This window comes from Excalfactoria chinensis, chromosome Z, assembly GCF_039878825.1.
Source record: "Excalfactoria chinensis isolate bCotChi1 chromosome Z, bCotChi1.hap2, whole genome shotgun sequence".
In the NCBI taxonomy this organism is placed as follows: Eukaryota; Metazoa; Chordata; class Aves; order Galliformes; family Phasianidae; genus Excalfactoria; species Excalfactoria chinensis.
The window spans coordinates 51,047,741-51,065,468 of record NC_092857.1 but is presented as its reverse complement, the minus strand read 5'-3'; the positions used below and the strand labels follow the sequence as shown (position 1 = coordinate 51,065,468).

Below are 17,728 nucleotides of genomic sequence, written 5' to 3'. Positions count from 1 at the left end.
ATTATTCACTTCATTTTCTGATGTGGTCTAGAAGGTCCAAAGGTGGTTAGCGTATGGATAGCGTACAGTGTTTGCAGGCTTTAATTCGTAGGAGTGAGCTTTCTAACTCCTTACTTGAATGTGATCCATCAGATTCTGGACGTAGTGCTGTTGCCAGTGTTATGCGAGAGGTCATGCTGGATGGCTGTGATGTTACCTGATTGTTGTCAGGTTTGGAGGTGGGGTGAAATTGAAGTTTTTGTTGTTGTTGTTGTTTTTGTTTTGTTGGTGTTTTTTTAATGTGACTTGGAAACCTGACCTGAATGCTACAGTGCTCTCCTGGGTTATCTACGTATCAGAGAGACTTATGTGAAAGGTGACTGAGATCTTGAAAGTTCTTCCCAAGTAAGCACTAGAAAAGAAAAGAAAGATAGTATCATTCTGCCACATATGGACATGGAAGTCTTTCCCTGGCCTATGGGGATTGCAGAGAAGGAGATAAAAGTGGATGATTCAGACTGGTGGGTGAAGCAGCTCCGTCCCATGTGTAAGGATTAGAAATGCTAAATCAGCTCAAATAGAAATAAAGCTACGATGTGTAAGGCCTACTGGGATTTCAGGGGGCTGGAACAATCCCATCTGCATTCATTCTGCCTGTGGCTGGGAATGCATTGAGCAGACAGAACAGTTGATTCTCACAGCTTCCATAATTTTTGTTGGCAGTTGAAATCTGCCCGTTCATAGTCATATTGCTGAACATGTAAAACAAAACCTGATTTTCTGTTGGCTGATTCTGCTGCATTTTTATCTCCTGCAGTATACAGTCTTCAGTCCTGGGATATGGGATAATGCTGGAACTGTTAAGTCCGTAACACTGGAAAAATATGCATGTGTTGTACAGAAAGATGTTAATGTTTAAATGTAATGTTCTTGCCTAGAGCCATCTGGTTTATAGTGTCCTTGAATTCTTTTCCAGATCTGTGTCTTAGTTTCTGGTTTTCTAATGTAATGGAACATTTGCTATTAATTAGAAGAGCAAAGCCCCTAATGTCCCTACTGAGGAAAAGCAGCTAACTTAAAATCTCAGGAAACTGAAGTATATCAATTCAGAGCAGGGTGGTCTAATTCACAACACAGTTTACAGACCAAGGGCACGCAGTCTGCCATCATAACCTTTGGGAAGACTGCAGGGTCAGCATATGTAAGCTGTAGAGCTCAGTGTCTCACATAATCACAGAACTGCAGGGGTTGGAATGGACCTCAAGAGATCATTGGGTCCAACCCCCTTGCTAGGGCAAGTTCCCCATAATAGGTATTGCAGATAAGCGTACAGAAGGGTCTTTAATATCTCTATAGAAGGAGACTCCGCGGCCTCTCTGGGCAGCTTGTTCTGGTGCTCTGTCACTCTTCAGCGTGTTAGTATGGTACTTTCAATGTTCAAGATTTAGGCCGTTGCTCCTTGTCCTAACGCTGCACACCACCAAGAAGAGCCTGGCCTTATCCATTAATGTCCTGCTATGTTTAGATATTTGTAAATGGTTATCAGATCCCCTCTGTCTTCTTTCCCCCAGACTGAACAGACCCAGTTCACTCAGTCTTTCCTCATAAGGGAGATAGATGCTCCAGGCCCTTTATCCTCTTCGTGGCCCATTGCTGGACTCCTAGCCTCTAGGAGATCCCTGTCCGTTTTGAACTGAGGAGTCCAGAACTGGACACAGTCTCCTTAGGTGCCTGTGCGAAGTGAAATAACAAAGCTACAAGCTGTTCTTGTTGCATCCTCATACAGAGAGGAAGAGAAGGCAGAACTGAAATTTCCAGAGTAGGGCTGCCATGCAGCTCTGAATTACAGCAGCCAGCTGCTGCAGCCTGTAAGGAGGCCCAAGTTTTAACAAGGTTAATCTGAATCAAACTTTGGTCTAGTGCACATTGAGAATACTGGTGCAGATTTACGTATGTAGAGTTTCACCAGAGGCTTTTGAGTATGCATGAACTATGATTGCAGCTCAGAGAAGCAGATGCTGAATTTCTGTGGTTCTTTGCTGTTGAAACCAGATGAATCTCAATAACAGGGATTAAAGAAAGCTACAAATTACATTTACAGAAATACTCTTCTGGAGTTATTTGGGAAGATCATTTTGAGCATCTCACATGGTGGATTCAAACTGATGAAATGTTTCTTCTCCTCCTGCACCCTACACCTGCTTACCTTCAAGAAATACGTGCACTTAAGCTTGACTGGATGTGGATAGGAACGTGCAAAATTGTATTAAAATTTATATAGCCCTACTAGTTGATCCACATTGAACACATTTCATTTCCAAGTGTGGAGGTAACAGTAGGACTGAGGCCTGCTTTACCTCTACTATGAAGCTTTGGTGAAATAGGTTTGTTACAAACGTCCTGTCTAAGTCCAGACGTTAGAAGTAGCTGTTCTAACAGAAGTTGAAACCCTTTTTACTCTAGAAAGATATAGTGTATATAGGTAGGTGCTTTTTTGTTGTTGTTTGTTTTTAATGTGGGGAAGCGCAGACTTGCAAATACAGTCTGTTTCAGGAACCATAGAACAAGAGGAAAAAGTGACTTACCTCCACCCTTTTTCTGAGTTGGATTTTTTTGCAGTGTACTTTGAGATATACTTGGTGACTGAAGTTGAACTGTCTTTTGGAGCACTGAGTTGAGATCCCAAGGCTCAAGAAGGAGGCTGCTAACTGCTTTCTTCAGAAGGAAACTGTTAGTTGGTTTTCAGCTTGTTCCCCAGTCTTACTGGAAATTTCAACATATGCATGGCTAGAAGGAAGAGACCCAAACTGTCTTAGGTTCATTTAGGGAAATCAAGTAACCAGCTGGAAATATGTTCTGGGATCAGTCATCTGATGCCTGCAGGTTATGCAGAGCCTTCCTCCAACATGGAAACAGCAAGTCTGCTGGTAGGATTGCAGTAAAAGAAATGTTGATGGCGTAGTCTGTTGTACAGCAGAAAACCTCATAGCAAATGCAAGGTGTACCATGCAATTGTTCCCAGGAGCAGCAGAGAGATGAGGATGAGAGATGTTCACATTTGGCTGCTCAGTGTTAGGTTTGATTCAATGCTGCTTATAACTAGGTGTTCACTTTGAGGATTACTAGGAGATCTAGGTGAGTTATTTAAAGCTTGTCTATTTTTCAAGAACTCACTGTTGTAATATTTGGTGTATCCATCTAATGACAAATTTAAACTTCAGAGAATCAGGCAACTGAAGCATAGCTATGTAAAAAAGGTTACTGACTACCTTCTTGTGTATATTCTAAGAGCAGACAAAGTGCTTTTCTCTTGTTTGAAAGAAGGCTCAGCAAGAGCTTCGAGGGGGTTGAGGTGATGTTAGAAAAGAGCTAAGCTCAGAGTTGCAGAGTAAGAGTGTCCTTGTAAAGAATTAATGTTGTCAGCTTAATAAATGTTTTCCATGGCTATAACTTTTATTTTAAAGTCTTGGCAGTTTGCTTCTTAACCTCTTCAGAGAAGTGGGCATTGGAAAAAACAGTTTTGTATATTCTGAAATATTCTGGCACGTGATTTAAATTACGTGTGTTTCAGCTAATTTGAGTTATGAAATCCTCAGTTTACCAGGTTCACGAACATGGAAATGGTGGGTTAGTTTGCTGCTCTTTCGATTCTGATATTACTGTTATAAACCTTCTCTTTGTCTCAAAGTCTTTTTTTTTTAAGCATATGTTTGTTAACTTCAGCTTCTAGAAAGAAGCGTTAGGCTGTCTGGGGCATAGCTGCCTTGGGCTGCTGAGTGCACTGTGTCTGCTGCATGCTTGGTATTACAGCAGAAGCAGGAAAAAAGTGTTTCTGCATATGGAGACAATGTTAATTGCTGCCAGCAATTAGATAAATAGCCATACGGCACGTAAGAGCAAGAGAGAAAGGGTTAATGAGAGGCTAATTCCCTCCTTGCAGAGACCACAGGGCTAATTGGGAACAGCTGCTGTACTGAGGGCTCTGCCGAGCAGGGTGGCAGGGGGTGCACGGCTGTTGTGAGCCTTGAAGCTTCCGTGAAGAGATGATGTGGGGAAAGACTACTGAGTAGAGAAGGCAAGAAACAATCCAGAAATGCAAGGATGCAGGAGAATGTCTTGTGTCAGGAGCCTTGAGAGAGGAGATTGTAACTGAGCAGAGAGGAATGAAGGTACTGGAACTGCAGACTCTTGGAGGGGTGCAGCTACCTGAATGCCCTTGCCTTTTCTGGGTGAATACCATGGCTTGTGGTTGGTCTGACACTGTAGCCTGTGGGTGGCTTGCATATTAAAAGAGCACAGCTGTGTTAATGAGATACTTACCTGGATTAGGTGGATCTGTTACAAATGAGGGGAACTTTACTTGAGGCAGATGCTGGCTACATAATGATGTGTTTATCCATAAATGAACTCTCTGTCTGGAGCCGCATGTTTCTGATGTGACCTAGAAATTATGAGGAAATTCCTTTCTCAGAGTGGAGAGCTTCTGGCATGAACTGCCCAGAGAAGCTGTGGATGCCCCATCCCTGGAGGTGTTCAGTGCCAGTTTGCTTGGGGCCCTGTACAGCCTGATCTAGTGGGTTGCAGCCCTGCCCATAGCAGGGCATTGGAGTTGGGTGGGCTGTAAAGTCCCCTCCAGTCCAAGCCATTCTGTGATTTGTCAAAATGTAAATGATAATATTTTGGTTTGCTGATGTACAGAGCACAAGAGTAAAATTATCCAGTTGTCACCTCTGTTAAGTGACATGATAATGTCTGGAAGTTAGCTTAGAGTCATAGAATCATAGAATCACAAGGTTTTGAAGGACCTACAAGAGTAGTCCAACCATCCTCCCATTACCATTTCTACTACAAGCCACTAGTCTTTTCAGTTTTTTTCTGTGCTTGTTATGAACCCAGACACATAATGTGTTTTTGCTTTCACACTAGGAGCTGTTATCGATATTCATAGACAGTACCTTTCTGCAGATATTTCTCCATGTTTTTAGCTGATGCTTGCTTCTGTGGCTGGCAGTACTTCTTAATGCCCCCAAATACTTTAGCTTAAGCTAGATCCTACACAGTTCATAGAGAGTAAACAGCTAACACTGTGTTCTCCTGAAGACAAATATTTTTTCCTGCAATTGATACAATCAGCTGGTGAGGGGCAGAACAGCTTGGAACTTCTCTGCAAAGAGCCATGAAGTACACCCCAGGGTGTACTTGAGAATAGAGGATTGCTTATGTACAGGCGAGACTGACGCAGATATTAATACAGCAGAGGCCAATGATGTAATATGTGTGTAGATTTAGGTAGCTGACAACAGAAAATGGTTAGCCATTTCACCTGTGCTGCCACACTGTCCCACAGGGCTGCAGTGTTTTGAGCACCAGAAGTATACAAACAAAGCTCTCCAAAGAAGGACAGAAGGGAGGATCAAAAGTGAAGGAGCAGCTCTGTTAAACAGATTAGGGCATGTCAGCTTGAGATGGTAAGGGGGGAAAAGGGTTGTGTGTTTTGGGAGGGCATTGTGAACTGATGAATGATATGAAAATCAAAGGGAAAATGTGTGTGATCCATGAGTTGCAGGATGTACAAGGTACTATAGGGAATCATTACAGCTACATACTTGTTTCTCACATCTTCTTGTAAGGCTCTACTGATGATCAGAGGCTGGACACCAGGCTACCAGACTGTGCTCTGGCCTGATACAGCAGTTCTTGGGGCGTGTTGCTTGAACTGGAAAATTGCTTGAAGATGGGGTCTTTAAACTGATATTTCTTCATTTTAGATTGGAATGGCTACCATCTCATTATCAAGATTTTAATAAAGGTGTTAAGTGTAATTTTATAGTATATCTTGGAAGTATAATTTTAGAACCCGCAGAAAGTAATATTGACAGTGTTAATTAAAAAGAAAATAATGTTTCACCTGAACTGTGAAGCACAAATGGTAAAGCCATGCACTGTGGAAAAAGTAGGCTTCCACTTTTGTTCTGGCAAATTATACAAATGAGAGTTATGCCATATGCTATATAAAGATGCCAGTGGGAATGCTGTATGAGTGAGGAACATGCCTCGTGAAGAATTAACGTAGAGTAGCTTTAGAGTTGCTATGAGCAAATGTCTGGTCTATGTAGTGTACAAGGGTGAAAAACAAGCCATGTATTAAATGGATTAATTCAGTGTTGATTCTTTTATGTCAGGACAATTAACATGAGTAGAATATTTGCCCTACTTTAAACAGATAAGGAGATACTCTATTCTGTTCCTCTTAAGATTAATGTTCCTATATGGGTAGCAGAGAGCACAAGATTTATTTCCTGAACATTATGTAAATTTATGGTTGTGCCAGTTACTGTTTGAAAACGCTTTATGACCCATGTTCACTGTGAATCTTTTCTTGTGTATGTTAATGAAAGTGGTCACATGAAGGATGCAGACATTTTGGAGTGCTAAGGGGGATGTGTGGCATGTATAATGCCTTTGAGATATAAATTTTGGCTCGCTGTGACCCCCGATTTTGTGTTTGTGTGCATACATTTGCCTGCATTTGTATTACATAAACATTAAAAATACATTTTATTTAATTCTTTAGAAATAACTCCCTGTGCTGCCCTGACTTCCTTGGAGAATCAGAAATGTGGGTTTTGGTTTTTGTGTGTGTTACTATTTCATGATTTAAACCAGAGAAAATTACAGTCTAGAAGAGAATGATGGTCTCATGGGAGGTGTGCACTTTCCATCGAACTGTATTCTGAGCTCATAAATATCTGTGTAGCTCCTGTTTATTTAATAGAATTGCATGGGTGAAGTGTGGGGTCATATTTGGCATTGAGAACCTAAAATAAGGAAAATGAACCTGTCTTGGACTTGGTGGAGGTGGGTACATGATGGTGAAAATAGTACCTAAACATATCTCAAAATGCTACTGCAGTTTTTATTTATAATTTTTGTTATACTGAAACTTTAAATTTTGCTAGTTATAAGTGTCTGTCATTTCACTTATTAAGTAACAAATGTGAATGCGTATGTGTATTGATTACAGTGAAGTAAAATTGTCCACTGAGCATGCTAGGAATACTTTAATCTTCTGTATGGAGGGAGAATAAGTGAGTTGTCGTAACCAAAATACTTGTTTTATCTGGCTAGAAGATGCCTCCTTAAGTTTGCAGATAATTTTGACATTAAAAAAAATAAAAGTTCGTGCATTTTTTTTTCTTTTTTTATGATGAACAAGGGATTTTTAAATGTCATTCAAAAAAGGGAGGCATCCTCACTAGAAGAATAGCTTTATCTCATCTGTCACGTCTCCACATCTGAGCTTGTGATACAGAAGAATGAAAATGAGCTCATTGTTGGAGGAGAGGTTATGAGAAGCAGATTTAATCTTGTGCTGGGTTTGCCAGATACCTCTTCCCACCTGTGAGTTGTGTAGAGAGAGAGTTATGAACCAGACTTAAAATTCTACCCGTTGCATTTGTGAGTGACAGTTGGATTTGCTTCGGGTTTGTGTTTACTGGCTACTTGTACCTTTGAATTACTTTTGATGAAATCTTTACTAATTGCTGTCACCAGTTCAAATATGCTGTTATGAATTGGTCATGCCGTTGAGACAGGGTTCACTGCAAATTTGACAGCTGTTGGCATTTATAGTTGGAGAGGCCTGCAGCATAAATGGTCGGGGAAAGAAAATGAATCCGTTTAAACAAGATGCTGTGCTGACACAACAGACAGTGATATCATGTTGGGTTATTAGTGCACTGAACAACAAAGGAAAACATTCATTCTGAATGGAACAATATATCCAGATGTTACTAGTCCCAAAAAACCTGGCTATGTAAATTCTTATTCAGTAAACAGATTGAAGAGGGTCAGCTGTGCAATCTTGTCTCTGTTAGTGTAATTGATAATAAACATTTATTAATGTTTATTTTGACCTTTTCAGTGGTTTATGCAACGAAGGTTCCGCTGCTTAAAGAATTAGCATTGTGGTGACTCAAAAAGAGAAACACATTGAGGTAATTGAATTTATTTTAGAAAGCCTAGTTTGTAAATGTGCTGTGCTGTCTGCTTCTTTATGGGTAGATGGCATTAGGAAGGAGCTTGGGGCATCATGCAGAAATCTTGTGTAAGGTGTTCTGGTAGTTGGTACCAGATATGAACATACAAATAACCAGTACTGGAGGAATATAAGGTGCTGGAGACCACGTTTGGTTTTTCAATCCTTCAGCTCACTGCTTTGGTCTGTCAGAGAAGCTAGTGAAGCTCGTGGCTTTAATGCAGTGTTTTGATGGTTTTGTTTTGTTTTTCGTTTTTATTTTTGGGTTGGTTTGATTTGATTATTGTTTTTCTGGAAAGATGAAGTAAGTTTTTAACTAGAATTTTTAAATGAGGAATTTGTTTTAAATGAGCTGTGCCATAGAGCAAAAACTTAGTAGGGACAGACCCACAGAATGTTTGTAGACAGAAGTGCTTGTTAGGCTAGAACATAGAAATTGTGCTTGGGATTTTTTTCTAAGGCTTATTATTATTATTATTTTATTTCTTTTTTTAAAGAATCGAGGGTAGTAGTTTATTTATATTTAAAAAATCACAAAAACAAATGACTGATGGGCTGGGATCCAGCTAAACAGATGTTTTTCTGTTGCAAGCAAACTCCTCTAATGGCCTTACAGTAACTCATATTTTGAACCTTGGTAGCATATTAATTTCTAAAGATGACTGATTCATTGTGGCGAATTATCAGGGATATATTTTTAGCAGCGATTTATTTTCTATTTATTAAAATTGTTGTTTAACTAATAGCACCCAATGTAGTAGAAATGCCAACAGGAAGCAACATGAAGTCTTTAGTGGTTTGCCATCTGATCTCCAGGATCTCAGAAAAATCAGTCTGTTTTAATTTTGTTACCAGCCTGGTAATAAGAAAGAGGAGAGAATAAAAGATGCACAACTGGAGATGCCTGGAAATGCTGAAATGTGTGGATGTTGTTAATGCATGCAGCACTCCAGAAACAAACAAACAAACAAAAAACCCAAAACTTTTTACAATTTTTTTTTTTGTGCATACCTGGAAGGAAATTATGTAAGTTTCCTACAGGAACTAGTGTGGTAGCACAGATAATTTCTCTAGCTAATAGTGTGCAGTAAGTTTGAAGAAGTCAGTTCCCTGTAGCAGAATTCCAGATCCAGGTTTGAGCTGGTCATCTGGTAGAAACTGCAAGTCAAAATAATTGAGGTCTGCCTCAAATGACAAGACTGGGCATGGGGGAATCGCTTGTGCTAAGAGCTAACCTGGAGTTGTGAGACACTGGCCTAGAAGTATAGCATTGATGAGTCTGAGATCCGTGGCTGGGAGCATAAAGGTGCTTGCTAAGCTGTATACAAGTGAAGTACTGATTGTAGTATGCCATCTTTCAAAAAAAACATGAAAAAAAAAGCCAGGGCTGTCATGTCCTCTGGGTCGTCGCTGTTATCTCTGACACTCTGGAGGATGTGGAACTAGTGGAGTTACAGGTGTAGGCAGTTCTCAGAGGAATTGCGTCTTTAAATTCTGTGAGGAGGAAATGACCTGTGATTAAAGCAGAAGGGAGGGGAAGAATGTGGGCATATCAGAGATGCAGCTAATGGGGAGGTTAAGACCTGGACTGCAGTGATTTTGCTAAATATGTACTTGATAATTTTGCTGCCACAGCCTGGAGCTCTATAGTTACCTAGCTGTGCTTAAGAACTGCTTTAGAACTGTGGTTTTGTAAGCCACGTGGTGGACATTCTGTTAAAATGTTTCAGTGCAAGAGGTGATTGAGAATAGTCAGAAAGATGCTTTCTTTTGCCAAACAGCGAACAACTGAGCAAGTATGTTATAGGGAGTTTAGCTGATGGATTTGATGTTTAATATTCTTTGCTTTTTGTTCTTACTGCATCATCAATTTTTGGCATGTTGTCAAAGAATAGTGTTGAATTTGGAGGTTTGGCAAATGTTGTCTCTCTAAATTGATGTTGACAGCAGATCACATGTATCATTCTGGAGGTGAAGACCCTTGTGTCTTTGTAAATATTACTCTGTTGTAAGTCCACAGCCTTAATCCTCAGCCAGAAATTATTTTCTAATTGAGAAGTTTTGAACATGAAAACCATGGGAAGCATGGTTTTGCTACTAATAAGTGGCATTTATTTTTTCTGGCTCCAAAGTGGCAATCTCAATTTCTCAGGATCTAGTTTCTTCTTGGAAAAAGACTGAGTGTGCAAGAGCTAGTTAACGTGATAGAAAAAAATGATGGGGCTGTTGGAAAACAAGTTTATGTATGTAACATCTCTGGCATTTGTTGTAACCAGCAGTAAAGGGTGGGAACCATAATGCTTAATGCAGTGAATTGAGAGGTGCGTTCTTGGGGTTAGTTTTCCACTACCTTTTTTCCTGCTTCCTCAGGGCAGTCCTTGCAAACTGGAGAGGAGTGGAGAAAGGGGTTTACCTGGAGTAAGGATCCACGTTGAACCTCACGGCTTTTCTTCCTCCTTCGTTCAGTTTCTTTGGTTGTTTTGGGCAAAACTTGAGGACAAAATAAAGGTCTTTTTCCTCTTCCATCAATTCAAAAACAGATAAAATATAAAAATAAAAACAGATAACTTATCTTGCTTGAATTGTATTAAGAATTCTCCAGCCTGAAATTGTAAGGACAGTAGGAATGTTAAATAAATTGACTGAAGCAGGGTCAGATTCTGCTTAGCATAACCATTTATAGCTTTCTCTAGCTTGCAGTGGTTGTTTATCATTTTTTAATTATTATTTTGAATTAAAGGTAGGCCACTCAGTGATTGCAGACAATGTGTTGAGATTAAGTTGGAACTTAAGTTGGAACTAAGTTTTGTCTCTGGCAGGATCTGCTCACCACTGTATTTCCATCCCTTGCGTTACTGTTACGCTGCTCCCTGCCAATAGCTGGAAATGGAAATGGCAGCGGGCTCCTCCTTTGAAGGCAAAATCAAGGCTGGTTCTTCAAACATAGTGGAAAAGTTGGATGAGAGCCTATCAGTGTGGGCACTTAAAATTGTTAAGAATTCCAGAAAAGTAAGCTCTGCAAAGTGTTGTTTTCCTCTGCAGTCTTCAGCTTTCAGAAGTTGGCATCTTTTGGTTAATTCTGGGCCGTGTGTTTAAATTTTTCTCCTCAGGTCACTGAAAATTTTAATTCCCAGGAAGGTGTGAGTATCTGTTATAGTAGGAGTAGGGAGTAGGAGCAGACTCATGAAGTACAAATTTGCACATGCGTTGCTCATCAAGTGTGAATTGCCTGAGTAGTTTTTCAAATGATGATATTTTCCATGATTAAGTCTTTTGTTTTTAATGATGTTCTGGAACAAATCATACTCTGGAATACTGTCAGATTATCTGTTCCATGGCATTTGTGAACAGTCCAAGCATATTTTCTTTATTAAACACTGTTTGCTGATGAGGCAAGACTTTGTGTTCTCTTGGCATAGAATCATGGAATCATGGAATGGCTTGAGTCGAAAGGGACTCCATCATCAAGTTTGAGCCCCCCTGCCACAGACAGAGCCACCAACTTCCAGATCTGGTACTATACCAGGTTGCCTAGGGCCAAATCCAACCTTGTCTTCGACACTTTTAGGGACAGAGCATCCACAGCATCCCTGGGCAGCCTGTTCCAGCACATCACCAATCTCTCTGTAATGAACACACCCTCCTTGAGCTTGAAACTATTCTGCCTTGTCCTGTCACTATCTATCTGAGTAAAAAGTTGATTCCTCTCCTTTATATAATTCCCATTTAAACACTGAAGGCTGCAATGCGGTCTCCTCGCACCCTTCTTTTCTCCAGGCAGAGCAAGTCCAGCTCCTGTCTACATGGAGAGGTAGTGCAGCCCTCTGATCATCTTTGTGACCCTCCTCTGGACCCCCTCCAACAGCTCCACATCTTTCCCATACTGGGAGCCCCAGACCTGCATGCAGTACTCCAGATGGCACCTCACAAGGGCAGAGTATAGAGGGGCAATCACCTCCCTGTCCCTGCTGGCCACCCTTCTTCTGATGGAGCTCAGGATGCCTTTGGCCTTCTGAGCTGCAAGAGCACACTGCTGGCTCATATTCCATTTTTCATTCACCAGGATCCCTCCAGGTCATTCTCTGCAGAGTTTCTCTTAAGGAGTTCTTCTCCCAGTCTTGCATACGTATGTGAGACTACTCGGACCTTGCACTTTGCTGTGTTGAACCTCATTAGGTTCACATGGGCCCACCTTTTGAGTTCGCCGAGGTCCTTCTGGATGGCATCCCCTCCTTCTAACGTGTCAGCCGCACCACTCAGCTTTGTGTCATTGGCAAACTTGCTGAGGGTGCACTCGAGCCCATTGTCAGTGTCACTGGTGAAGATGTTGAAGAGTATGAAGAGGGTATGGCTTGGTTGCTTGTTTTTAAAGAAACAGCTTGAAATATTAAAAAGTGCATTAAGTGACCCAAAATGTCAATTGTGAGTTTAAAAAAAAACAACATCAATTTGAACTTCTTATAGATAACTTAGACATTGAATATATTTTCTGCAGCTTTTTCAAATTAAAGTGTGCCTTACAAACATTTGGTCTTTGTTGTTTCAGAACATGGATAGTTTCTTGGCTTGGGCTGGCACATTATTTGTTTAATATTGCACAATCATATGATGTAACAATACAGTGTCTAATACTGATGACAATTGCTTCAGCAGGAGAGTCACTAAATGTCTTTTTTTAATGTCATCTAATTTTTTAATTCATTAACGTGTAACAGTTGTTTGAAACATAGAGCTTTAGGTCACGTTGGTAGTCACATACAGCAGCTCAATGACATCGCTTTTTTAGGCATTTTGACTTTGTGTTAGGTAATTAGTTACAGGGCAGTTGACTGTGATGTTTCAGGGCTGTGCTCTAGAGATCACACAGCTGAAATTGCCTAGGGAGTATTGAGCTGTCCTGTCACAGCTTCTGGAATATGGCTGTTCTTTACACTTTTCTATTTTACCTCGTCAGTACATTTGCAGAAATGGGCTTCAGTTATATTTATTCCATCAGTTGTACTACAAGAATACACATTTAATGGATCATGAGCAAGAAAAGGAGGGAAAAAAAACAATATTTAGAACCAAGAAGAATATATATGTATATATATTTCACATAACACTTTAAGCAAGCATATTATTTGCATGTAGAGCTGTATCTGTGCTATTCAATGAAATGTAAACTTGACAGCACTTTCATTATGTACCACAAACATCCGTGACTCCAGGTTTTAACTACTCTCTTATGGAAGCTTTAAAGCTTGGTATATGTTATGTTTTGTCATCTTGCTTTTTAAAGATGTTTCCTAGTAGTGTGAACCTATGGTGTAATTTTTGATACTATTTTTCTGTGTAAATTTTTCCTCTCTTACTTAACACTGTGTATGGTTTAAGTGTATCTGTTATGTGTTAATGTGATGTGTTCTCATCCATCTCAGCAAATGAGTGCCTGCCTTGTCTAAGCCTTTTCTGGACGAACCCTGACATTGTTGTCTCCTGCTGTTAAATGGAGAGTTACCAGCGTACAGCTCTGGAACTCCTGAATGCAAAATCAAAAAAGGCTTTGTATTTCTGCCTGAATGCTTATCATTGTAAGCTCATGTTACCAACTTTTTAATTTCCTTGTCTGTAATTGTAAATTCTGGTAGGTTTTGTTTCCTCATCTTTATGATGCGTGTCAGGCAATACGTGGGCACTTGCTTTGCCCTGTCTGTAGGTTTTGAATGAGATTCTGGCTGAATGATGGTGTGCATCTATTTTCTTTACTGAAAGAATTCTTATTTCATTTGCTGGTAGTAGATAAATAGGTTTTTGCCTGTTTGATTCTGTTTTAATCATTGCTTTCGTGTGTCCTTCTCGTCCTGTTGAACATTTCAGGTTCATTGTCATCACATACTGTTTTTTTTTAGTGAGAATCTGTTACTTTCTGTATTGGATCAACATGAAATCTATTCATGGCGTTGGCTGTGAACTGTTTTCCATGGTGTTCATCTGGGTCTTTTTGGGTGCTGTTGTTGGAAAGTTTAGACTAGTATGTTGTACCAAGGGTACTCCATGTGGTATCTAACAATGTCTACAAATGACAAAGTTTTTGTTTTGTGGTCCGTGCTACTAAGAGCTATAAACATCCAACATTAGTATTAGTGATTGCCGCTCTGCCTTGCCTGTCACTGTTTGCCACAGGGAAAAAAAAGGGTTGTGTGCCACATGGCTATTTCATTTCTCTCTTTCTCAGGCCTCATATTCTGAAATATACCACTGAAACAGAATTTTGTTTCTGCTCCAGGGTGTTGGGTTGGCTTTTGTTGTTGTTGTTGTTTTGTTTTCAGTAGATCTTTATTCAGGTGTTTCTCTGTTTGGGTTTCAGCATGCAGAAGATCTGCGTGCCAGTGCCCACCCTGTTGCATATTATAGGGACGTGAAGGGAACATGGGCTGTGGGAACATTCACGGCTCAAGGAAAGATGCAACAATACTTCTTAGCAACTTTTCTGAGGAATTGCAGAGGAGGTTCTGATACTGCCCAGAAGGCAGATACACCAATTTGCTAACCTTATTTTTTATTGCAGTAGTAGCTGGAGGCACCACTTAGATATTTACTGCTGTGTGTACTGGGTGTGCTGAAACTGAGGAGTGTCAGAAGCAGCCTCTCTGTCTGTGCAGTAACTTCGCACATTGGCTGGTCTGCCATTTCTATTACACTAACAGCAAAAACATTTCTCTGTAATTAGCAAAGCAATTCTTCTGTTTTGAAGGGGCAGATAAATCCTGCCTGCTGGATACCCTTGTGTGGCAGGGCCTGTCAGGCCAGGCCAGTCATCAGCGTTGCTGTTAAGCTAGATAGAGTTTGTGCTGGTTCTTACCTGGTTTGGAATGGCAGGGGCCACGAAGAAGAGCTGAACTGATCCGGGTGTGTGAAGGGAACAAAGGCAAATCCATAGGAAGTCAGCTTCATTAGTTCCACTGCTTAGAGAACAAGTAGTTTTTCATTGAGATTTTTAAATTGATGGTGTCATTTTTATATTACAGCTTCATGTGTATGAACGTTATAAGTCTGGTATTTAATTAAAACCACAGCTGGTGATCATTTAATTATGGTGTACGAAAGGGAATTATCCTTACTTGACTGCATACCATTGTTTTATTCAATTTAGAGAATTGCAGCCATTTTTTTCACGTGTGATTTGAAAGCTGTGGTAAAGGATGCAATATTTGATGTACAAGCTGGTGGGCTTCATTACGATGTTTCTCCTCTGTTAAGGGAAAATGGTAAAATAGTGGCTTTTAAATTCACTATCTTTTCTGAAATTGCAAGTCAGTTGTGAGCAGATGATTGGTACACTTTGGCTGGTTCTTGTTTCTTCTTTCTGTAAAAGCAGTGCATGGTTTCCTGTGGTGGGAAGGACAGCTGTACTCCAAAGGCCAGGAATACTTTTAAGATTCAGGGAGTTTCTGAGCTTATTAAGATATTTCAGCATAGCATATTTGAAAGAAGAAATATAGCATTTGCCTGTAGTAGGCTTGAACTGCTCTTTTTTCAGTTGAAAAATGAATCTGCCTTAAGAAACTTAAATATACTACAGCATAAAATTGCATGTGTGTATGCATTATGCCGAAATGAATAACTGCATGCAAAACATTTTGTAGCTGTTGTAATAAAAATATTTTAGACAGCTGACAAATGAGGATGTCCAGTGCTTCTAGTGACAGTTTATTCTGCAATTAAAACCACAAAACTCGCATCTGAAGTCTTTGTACAGATAAGTTTTGTGTCCTTATGCCAGAAGTGGCCTTTTCTGTAACAGTGGAAATACTGTATGTGAATGAGTCGTCTCTAAATGAGTCTCTTCTCTTTTTTTAGTAGTAATATTTTTTTGTTTTGTAAGTGGTGTTACAACTACTTTCATGCATTAGTACATGAAAGCACGTGATTTTACTGGCTTTTGCTATTGTAAAGACAAAACTGATATCAGAATAGGACTTGTTAGTTAATTGTCTGGATATTAAGAAGAAAAACTATACAACTCCATAAAATGTCAGACTACATGAAAAACTGAAACTGACTGAAAGTATAGAAGCACTGTTTGTATTCCACTCCAAGTCCTGGCAGCAGAGCAATGTTTGCCATATTACTTGTGCCAGTGTGAAGGCTCTCTTTAGTTTTCATATCCAGTATAACTTAAGAGTTGTTTCTGTACTACTACAAAGAATGGCTTCAGTAATGCTGGCTAGTTTCCTCATGGAATTTTCTGCTGTAGTTCTCAATGTGGATCACTGAATTCTAGTTGCTACCTGTGCTGTAGTGATGAAAGGGATATTGAGGAAAACAAGAGTGTGAATGAGTGCTAAGTGTTGGATTTTTTTATAAGATTTATTCTTGATTTCTAAGTTACGTAGCTAAGATAACTTAATTATGTTGTTTATCGTACGTGTATTTCCACATGTGATCGGTTAAGTACAGAATCACAAAATCAAGGAATCATGGTCACTGCAGACCATGATCATTGCAGACACAGATGAGTGATGCTTCTTAGTAGACACAGAATCATAGAATATCCTAGTTTGGAAAAGACTCACAGGGATCATAGAGTCCAGCCCCTGGCTCCACACAGCACCACCCTAAATTCAGACCCTGTCTCTGAGAGCACTGTCAAAACGCTCCCCAAACTTCAGCACTTTGGGCCATGCCTCCTGCCCTTGAAAGCTGTTCCATGCCCACCACCCTCTGCTAAACAACCTTTCCTTATCGCCCCCTTGACACTCCTGTGATGCAGCTCCACGTTGTTCCCTTGAGTCCTGTCTCAGTCACAACAGCACAGATATCAGCATAGATAAGTATCTTTCATCAAAATAGTATCTTGCAGAGGGAATAACAGTTCACATTCTCTGGACGTAGCTTCATAGGCTAGAAGCATTGAAGCTTGCTGACATGAGATAGAAAAAATAAAAATAAATGACAAAGCAGTAGTTCAAAATGGAGTAGGCAGTAGTTGCAAAATAAAATTGAGTCTTATGCGTGGAGTTATTTACTACACTGGTAACCTTTATTATCTCTGAATGCATCAAAACGTGACACACCTTTTATAACACAAATCTGAGCTGACATCTAATGTAAGGTGTTATAACACAGTGCTCAAGCTGCTTGCTTTTAAGCTAATGTTAGGATTCATGCACACATTCCCAGTTGTATTACTTTTCATTATACTTGTCCTTACAATGTGTTTTCTGATGAAGGAGCATGTGGGCTGTCTGAGGAGTACTGTTCAGTGCTAAAAGAAGTATGTGAACTACTTTTTGACTTCCATTATTCTAAAGCTTCTGTTAACTACTCAGTAATCCACAGATGCTTTGACTACTGCATAATACCGTATCTTCTTTCAAATTTGTCTGCTCTGAGGCTTGTGACTAGATTAATTTTTTTGTCTTTTGTCTTCCAGCTTCATTTGGCAGCCCTGGCATCATTAAAGGGAGACATAGTGGAGCTTAATAAACGTCTACAACAAACAGAAAGAGAACGTGACCTGTTGGAGAAGAAACTGGCGAAAGCACAGGTGAGCAACAGTTAAAATTCTGAAGATGGTCCCTGGTTTCGTATTGTCCTTGTTCTTCAGAGAGGTGTATGACATGTGGGGAAAGGGTGAAACATCTTAACAGTGTCATGAGTGAAAAGAATTTTAGAACTGTACAAGACATAATTGCCAAGGGTTTTAAGCTATATTGGCTAATAATA

General features: G+C 39.9%; 1 protein-coding gene across 3 annotated transcripts in view; it reads left to right on the top strand.

Moving 5' to 3' along the window:
- MCC (MCC regulator of WNT signaling pathway) overlaps positions 1-17,728 on the top strand; it is a 187,087-nt gene that overhangs the window by 104,441 nt on the left and 64,918 nt on the right. For 2 of the 3 annotated variants that reach the window (XM_072360528.1, XM_072360527.1), the window contains one exon: positions 17,436-17,549. In XM_072360528.1, the coding sequence (XP_072216629.1) occupies positions 17,436-17,549 (114 nt within the window). Of the gene's footprint in view, positions 1-4,020; positions 4,149-17,435; positions 17,550-17,728 lie in introns of those variants that run through there. The other variant, XM_072360529.1, reaches the window with a different exon arrangement.